General features: G+C 34.2%; 1 protein-coding gene across 2 annotated transcripts in view; it reads right to left on the bottom strand.

Moving 5' to 3' along the window:
• Positions 1 to 635: 635 nt before the first annotated feature.
• SELENOF (selenoprotein F) overlaps positions 636 to 8617 on the bottom strand; it is a 36263-nt gene continuing 28281 nt past the window's right edge. Inside the window, exons 4-5 of one of the 2 annotated variants that reach the window (XM_081305665.1) lie at positions 5816 to 5865; positions 636 to 1495 (exon numbers count right to left, since the gene is read on the bottom strand). In XM_081305665.1, the coding sequence (XP_081161791.1) occupies positions 1364 to 1495; positions 5816 to 5865 (182 nt within the window). In that variant the 3' untranslated portion in view covers positions 636 to 1363. The remainder of the gene's footprint in view (positions 1496 to 5815; positions 5866 to 8617) is intronic. The other variant, XM_081305666.1, reaches the window with a different exon arrangement.

The raw sequence follows: 8617 nt of genomic DNA, 5'->3' as shown, positions 1-8617 counted from the left end.
GGAGTAGCAACAACCATTAAGGACTGGTGGCAAATTAACCGGGGCCTAGAACTATCAAAATGATAGCCCTCTCCACTGCTATTCATGATCAATAAGTGGACCATACTCTGTTTGCCAGGATTTCTTATATTATTTTGATTAGCCAAAGTATAGAGATTTATATTCATTCTCTTGCTGGCTTTTAAAGTCGACATAATTTATAATATTACATGAATAGGTGAATAAAACTGACCAAATAATGCTACATGTAGAAATATATCACAATGAATTCCACTTTTATATAAAATTATAAGGCACCAATGGAAAAAAATACATAAATAAATGGAAGGAATGGCAAAGAGTAGAAGAGAGGGGAAAAGGGAAGTACCGGGAATATATTAGGGCAAATTATGCATATATATGTATACTATATATAATTATATTGCAATAGGGACATAAAAAAGCTATATAAACCACTGGGAAAGATTAGTAATCAACCTCTATTGTCAACAATAAGAAATTATGATAAAGTTTTAAACAGTATAGTCATTCTTATATTGTGGCTAAGAGAAAAGCATATGAAAAATAAGAACACACTGAGAAGCTTAATCATTTTTAAACATGAGAGGACAAACCAGAATAATTTCAAATTCAGATAGATTTTCAAAGTTTTTATTTATATTTTGGTCTTGTAAATGGTCATTTTTAAGTGGAACTTTTCAGTAAGAACGTAAAACACAAAAATTTGCTAAATATCGGATCTACACAAATCCTCAGAAAGGTTTTTTGTGTAGTCTTCATTAATACAAATCTTTGTGAATGTTTCACTCTCACTGCAGCTTTTGAATGTTTTACAATAATTAGGCTACCAAGTTTTTAAGCAGTACATTCATTACAAACTATAACTTTTCCATTAAAAAGAAAATAGGGTAATACACAAATATGAGAGGCTATGAGGATCAGGCGTTTGAGGCTTGGCATGTCTTATTTGCTTTGTAGTTTTCTGTCATTACTTTCAAAATAGCACACAGCACATGAGGCATAGCAATCATCTCTTATTAACCTCTGTAATTTAAAAATGGGTTGTACATAAACCAGACCAATTATCACAAACTATCATTTGCATAATTAACCAGAAGCCTATTACAAAGCATTTTGTTAGTGGTATAACAAATGCAGGAGGACAGAAATTTATTTAAAAAAAACAAAAAGCAAAAAATGGGGTTTGTGAAGCTTGCCAACTCCTTAGCTATCACGAGCTGTGCTGCCACTTCAACTTCTAATTAGATGTTTAATGCCTCACTGTAAGAGACTCAACTATTTTCTAGGTGCTGTAATATTTCATTTGACAAGGTAACAAAATAGGACAAAACTAAAGCAACATTTATATGCGTTCCAATTTTTCACTCAAGAATTCTTCTACACTGTCTGTGTTCCATTTGAGGATGCTTAGTTCTTCAGCAATGTTCCCATTGTCGTCCAAAAGCTTTAGTACAGGGTCTGAACCACGAACATACTACAAAACAGAGGAACATTATCATTATTTTCTCCTTAAAAAGAGCCTTCTAAGCTTCAACCATGATCAAAGCAGCTTAATTAAAATAGCAATTAAAAAAAGCTTTTAGAAATAACATCACAATCAACAGATCTTAAAGACGTCTTTAAAAAGAATTAAATATAATTTCACAGAAAATGAGAATTTAAAAAATTTACATTTTAATTCTCAAGAGAAAAATGTCTGTTAGTATCAAGACCCCAGTGGTACTAAGGATTAAACCCAGGGGTACTCTACCACTGAGCTACATTCTCAGTCCTTTTTTTGTTTTCTTCCCCCAAAGAGAGGGCAACTAGGTGCATTTTATTTTTATGCAGTGCTGAGGATTGAATCCAGGCTTCACATGTGCTAGGCATTTGCTTGTTAAGTTGTCAAGTATGGGCCTTGAACTAGTGATACTCCTATCTCAGCCTACTGAGTTACTGAGATTTCAGGTGTGTGCCATCATGCTAGGCAAGACAGTTTTATTATTATTAAATGAAACAAATGTTTCTTGCATACAGGACTCTTAAACTCAAATGAGCTAATATTTAATGGTGGAGGCAAGTAAATTCAAAATAATTAGAGGCAGAATGCTTTTATAAGAGCAATGCTTTTGAGATAGGGATTTAGCTCAGTGGTAGAATGCTTGCAGAGAGGCCCTGAATTTTATCACAAGCTCCCCCCCCCCCCCCGGTTTTAAATTAGACTGTGGATAAAACATCAAACACAGAATCCCACACTGGGATTTCCTCAACTTAAGAAAAATAATGATTTTCTAGTGATCACTTTAGAATTAGGCTGGGTTCTTTAAATTTCAGATCCATTAATTAGGTCCAATAATGAGAGAGTTCTGAAAAATATTTACTCTGGACAAGGAAAGGCTGTAACAATAAACATGAACCCATTTATAACTAAAAATATAGCAGTGATGTGTAAGGGAGCTCTTAAGAATCTTTTTCAGCAACTATGCTTCATATATATATATATATTTAAGATATTCTGGTGCTGTGAACTTAAGAGAGAGATAAGCTCTGATATGGTTATTAGCACTTGGTATATTCCCAAACCATTTGTGAAGTTTAGAAATATGGGTACTCATTTTCACACTATTGATGGTGTTGTAAATTATTACAAACATTATGGGAATCATTATGGAGGTTCCTCAAAACATTAGGCATGGAACCACCATATGACCCAGCTATACCACTCCTTGGTATTTACCCCAAAGAATGTAAGTCATCATACAACAGTGATACATGCATACCCATGTTTATAGCAGCACAATTCACGTTAGGCAAACTATGAAACCAGCCTAGAATGGATGAATGGATAAAGAAAATGTGGTATGTGTACACATATTTTATTTTATTGAGCCATAACAAAATATGAAATTATGTTATTTGTAGGAAAATGGATAAAACTTGAGACCATTATGTGAAGTGAAATAAATCAAAATCTAAAGGTCAAGGGTCATTTGTTTTCACTCATATGTGGAAGCTAGAGAAGAAAAAGATAAAGGGGTTGGAAAATATGAAAAACAAAGGGAGATCAATAGAAGAAAGGGATCAGGAGGTAGGAGAAGGCGAGAAAGGTGGGAAATGCTAGGGATTGATATTGGCCAAATTATATTGTTATATTGTGAGCATGTATAAATACATAACAAATTCCATCTTTATGTACAGATACAATGCATCAGTAAAAAATGTGGGGGAAAAAGGAAATATGGGACCTCTGAATTAATAAATCAATGACAGCAATACTATATCTTTCTGTTTAAAATTTTTGATTATTCAAAAGCTTATTTTAATCTAGCAAGAGAAATAAAAAGTTAGACAAAATTGGGATATACTCCAAGTATGCAAGGCTGCTATAACATTTGAAAATTAATTAATGTAATATATCACTATTAACAGGTTAAATAAGAATCATCATATGATATTAACAGATACAGAAAAAGGGCACATGACAAGAAAATCCATCATCATCCATTCATGATTAAAACTCTAAGTATATTATGACTAGAGGAAACTTTATCAACTTGATAAACCAACAACTGGGAAAACTAGATGCTTTTCCCTTTAGATTGAGAACAAGGCAAGGATGTCTCCTTTCATTATGCCTATTCAACGCTGTACCGGAAGTCCTAGCTAATGTAATAAATCAAGAAATGTACAAGTTATGAGGTGTTCAGATTGAGAAGGAAGAAATGGGACAGTTTTTATTCACAGATAACACAACTATCTATAGAGGGTATTCCAAAGAATCAACAAAAATAATCATGAAACTAGGGATGACAGCAAGATTCAAAATATAAGGTTACAAAAGTTAACTGACTTCCTATCTACCAGTAATAATTATGTGGAATTTAAAATTAACATATAAATACATTAGCATCTATTATAGTTTGTATCTTAAATATCCCCCAAGGCTCATGCATTAAATCCTGAGTCCTACTGCTTGGCCCTACTGAGAGGTGATAGAACCTTTAAGAGATGGAGTCTGGTGGAAGTTTTTCCATTCACTGGATATACTGTGGGCCACAATACTCTTCAAGCTCAATCTCTTCCTCCCTTTCTTTTGTTCCCAGTCATGAGGTAAATGGTTTTGTTCTGCTGTGTGCTCATGCCATAATGTGTTGTCACAGACCCAAAGCAACAGGGCCAATCAGTCAGTCATAGACTGAAATGCCCAAAACTGTGAGCTGAAATTAGCCTTTCTCTTTATAAATAGATTTATCTCAGGTATATTATAGTAACAAAAAGCTGACTAGCATAGCAACAAAGGAAGAGAAATTCCCCCCCCCATATATGTATTTGTTAGATTTAGATGAGAAAAATGACAAAACTGATGAAAATAATCAAAGATCTAAAATAAAGATATATTTTTTATTAGAGCATTATAGCTATACATAGTAGGTGGGCTATTTTTTTTTTTAAAGAGAGAGAGAGAGAATTTTTTTAATATTTATTTTTTACTTTTCGGCAGATACAACATCTTTGTTTGTATGTGGTGCTGAGGGTCGAACCCGGGTCGCACGCATGCCAGGCGAGCGCGCTACCGCTTGAGCCATATCCCCAGCCCCGAGGTGGGCTAATTTTCACATCATGGAATTTGATTTTGATCTCCGTTCCCCTCTCTTTATTTCCCCCTATTCTCTCCTCTACTCCACTAATCTTCCTTATTTCTCCCCTCCTTTCTGGTACTGACGGTTGAACCCAGGGGTGCTCAACCATTGAGCCACATCCCCAGTCCTTTGATATTTTATTTAGAGACAGGGTCTCACTGAATAGCTTAGCGCCTCGCTAAGTTGCTGAACTAGCTTTGAACTCAAGATCCTCTTGCCTCAGCCTCCTGAGCTGCTGGGATTACAGGCATGCACCTCTGTGCCTGGCACTAATCTACTTTTGTTTGCTTATTATTTTTTTTTAAATATATATTTTTTAGTTGTAGAAGGACACAATACATTTATTTATTTATTTATATGTGGTGCTGAGGATTGAACCCAGGGTCTCACATGTGAGGGGCAGGTGCTCTATCACTGAGCTACAGCCCCAGCCCCTATTTATTTATTGATTGGATGCTTTCTACATAATACATAAAAGTGAAGTTCCCTGTGGTACATTTATGTGTGCATATTATGTGATCTTGTTGAATTCAATCCAAATTTCCTCCCCTTTCTTGTCCTTCCTCCCTATCTCCTTTACTCTACTGATATTCCCTATATTTATGATATCCAATCTCCATCCCTGTCCTCACCACCTAAAGAATGTTATTTCACATTCATACTTAGGTCTGGCCCTCTGCTTCCTGATTGCCATGTCCCGAGCTGCTTTCATCCACCACACCTTTCTGCTAAGATGTTCTATCTCATCTTAGCCCCAATAAATGGAGTTGGCTATCTTTGGACAGAAACCTTTGAAACTCTTAGCACCAAATAAACTTTTTTTCCCTCTAAAATTATTCTTGTGAAGTCTTTTAGTCATGGTGTGAAAAAACTGACTAAAACAAACCCTAAATGCAAATGATGGAATTTACTTAATACTAATATATCAATATTGGCTCAATAACTGTAAACACTGTTGTAACAGGGGAAACTGAGGGTGAGGGTGGGGGTCAAAGAGTATATGGAAATACTCAAGAAAGCTCAGTTTTTCTGTTAACGTTATACTGTTTATAGTAAACTAAAAAATAAAGCTTAGTAATTTCAAAATTTAAAAAATTTATTTACCCAAGTATTGATTTTAATACCAAAAAAAATGAATACTGGGGAAAAAAAAGACTGCATTTTAATCACCTTACCTTGATTTGTAGTCCTCTGAATAGTTTGGGTTTATCACTTCTGACGAAAGCTGAAAAAAGAAAAAAAAAAAAAAGATTCAAATTCTTCATTTCCAAATCCAAACTGGCTACAGATATCAAAATAAAGAGTGGAAATAAATTTAACAAATGAAACTTTATGTCCTTTGTTTAAAAAACTAATTTAAACAACGACTTATCCTAAAGAGAAGACTAATATTGAAGACATTGTTAAGTGTTTTAATTAAAACCCCACATTCCGATGGAAGTTTTAGAAATTGACAAAATTCTTACATATGTACACTATATTATTATTACATTATAGTGTAGCTCAGTTATAAGAGTAAACATATGAGTCAGGTGCGGTAGTCCATGCCTGTAATCCCAACTACTAGGGAGTCCGAGGCAGGAGTCCAAGTTTGATATCAGCCTAGGAAACTTAATGAGACCATGTCTCAAAAGAAAAAAGAAAAGAGCTGGGGAGTTAGCTCAGTGGTAGAACACTTTCCTAGAACATTTGAGTTAAATACCCATACTGCAAACAGATAAACACAAACAACAACAACAACAAAAATATATGAGAGCAGCCAGGGTAGTTTAAAAAATTAAAATATAAAGGAAGAATTTGTTTAGTAATGTACTATGTAACAGTAATACCAGAACATTTTAAACATACAGATTAGGAAATTTAGAGAGAGAAAAACATCTTAAAAGAGTTTTTAAAGATGATACAGCTACCAAATTAGAGTGGGGGAGGGAGATATTACTAGCACGTGAATTATTCAATCCCTTTGAGAAAACAGCCAACCTATTTGGAAAAAACCGTAAAAATAGGTACCCACACTCTATCTCATATTTAAATACATTTCAGATGGATTAAAAATTTAAATTAACAAAAACTGAGTATTTATTAAATGTCTGACAACAGAGATAAAGTGAAAAAGCTATATAAAACATATAACTTCTGCCCTGATGAGATTTACAGACTGATAAAGAGAAAGAATGGTCAAGAAACACTTGAAATAAAAGTTTACTAATAGGAAAAAAAAAAAAAAAAAGACAAATGAACATGGTACCCATATTGAGAACGACAAAAGATTTTTAGAATACGAAAAGTTAAAGAGGAAGAGAGAGAGATTTTGGTGGAGGTGAGTTTGGGAGGAAATATAAACTGTACCCTACGTAGGGTACTCAGCAAAATGAATCAAAACTCTTGAGCAGTGGAGTGCTTGACTACCATATGTGATGCTCTGGGTTTGATCCCTAGTAGTACAAAGAAAAAAAAGAAAGAAATGAAAAAGTTTGTTTCTTATGGTTGTTAAAAACAACAACTACTACTGGATAAATATTTATCCATAGTTTCATTTCTAAATGAAAAAGGCCAAACTAAACAATATAAAAACAAAAACCAAAAAACGTGCTGTTATTATTTTAAGAGGGTTACACTATTTTTTTAAGAGAGCTACACTAGGGAGTACAGATTTGGGGAAATTTTAATATTTCCCTCCATTTTGATTATTGCTAATCTATGTTTTATGAACTTTTCAATAATAATTTCTAATTATTCCAATTAAAAAGTTTATAATATTTTTTTCTAAAATAAATATATGTTTTATTTAAATACCTCTTCTTTTGTCCCCTTCCTAGTTGTGGGGACTGAGCCCAAGAGCACTTTTCCACTGAATCATATCCTCAGTAGTTTTTGTTTTGAGACAGAATATTATTAAGCTGTGAAGGGTCTCACTAAGTTGCTGAGGCTGACCTTGGCAATCCTCCTGCCTCAGCCTTCCAAATCTCTGGGATTCCAGGCATGCTCTGCCATGGCTGACTAGACCCACCTGCTTAATTCTTAGTAAAAGTTCTTGTCATTTAATCTCTTAAGATTTTAAAGTAACACATACTTTTGAGAATAAGAGCAATAGTATTATAGAGGTATTGTATTATGAAGGTCTTTACATACTTACATTCAGGAAAACAAAACAAAGATTAGAAAATGATATATTTTTAAAGGTTCTGAGGACTTGTTGGTAGACAATCAGATATCCCATGTAATTTTCCCTACAAAATTTAGTTCAAAATAAACTATTATTCTGGCTGATTAGCATATCTTCTCTATAAACTTCAGCCTTTAGAATTTGTTCAAAGGCATGTACTTGAATTCCGAAACAAAAGTGATCTTATGATATCCTATTGCATTTTAGACTGACCGAATGGCAAATGCTGTGACCCCTGTGCAAAACATCACATAACACCACTTTTAAATTTGTGTCAAAACATCTTTTTTACAATATAAGAAACCTCTCTAGGGTATTAAAAAAAAAAAAAAGTGGATCTTGCCGGTGGCGCACACCTATAATCCCAGCTGTTCCGGAGGCTGAGACTGGAGGATCATGAGTTCAAAGCCAGCCTCATCAATGGTGACATGCTAAGCAACTCAGTGAGATCCTGTCTTTAAATAAAATAGGGCTGGGGATGTGGCTCAGTGATTTGAGTGCCCCTGAGTTCAATCTCCAGTATCCCCCCGCCCATAACAAACAAACGAAAGAGCAATTCTTTGCCCAACTAGAGCTTAGCACATTTAATCATTTTTATTCACTCAATAGAGTTAAAAAAAAGTTATTGTAGTTGGACACAATACCTTTGTTTTATTTATTTATTTTTATGTGGTGCTGAGGATCGAACCCATGGCCTCGCACGTACTAGGTAAGTGCTCTACCACTGAGCCACAACCCCAGCCCCCATTCAAGAATTTAAATAAGCTAAAATAAGTGAACTAACTTAAAAGGAATACTGAGTCATTATGAC

Source organism: Spermophilus citellus (assembly GCF_964194105.1).
Source record: "Spermophilus citellus genome assembly, chromosome: 9".
NCBI classification, from domain to species: domain Eukaryota; kingdom Metazoa; phylum Chordata; class Mammalia; order Rodentia; family Sciuridae; genus Spermophilus; species Spermophilus citellus.
The sequence above is the reverse complement of the archived record's forward strand: the minus strand, read 5'-3'. Positions and strand labels throughout refer to the sequence as shown.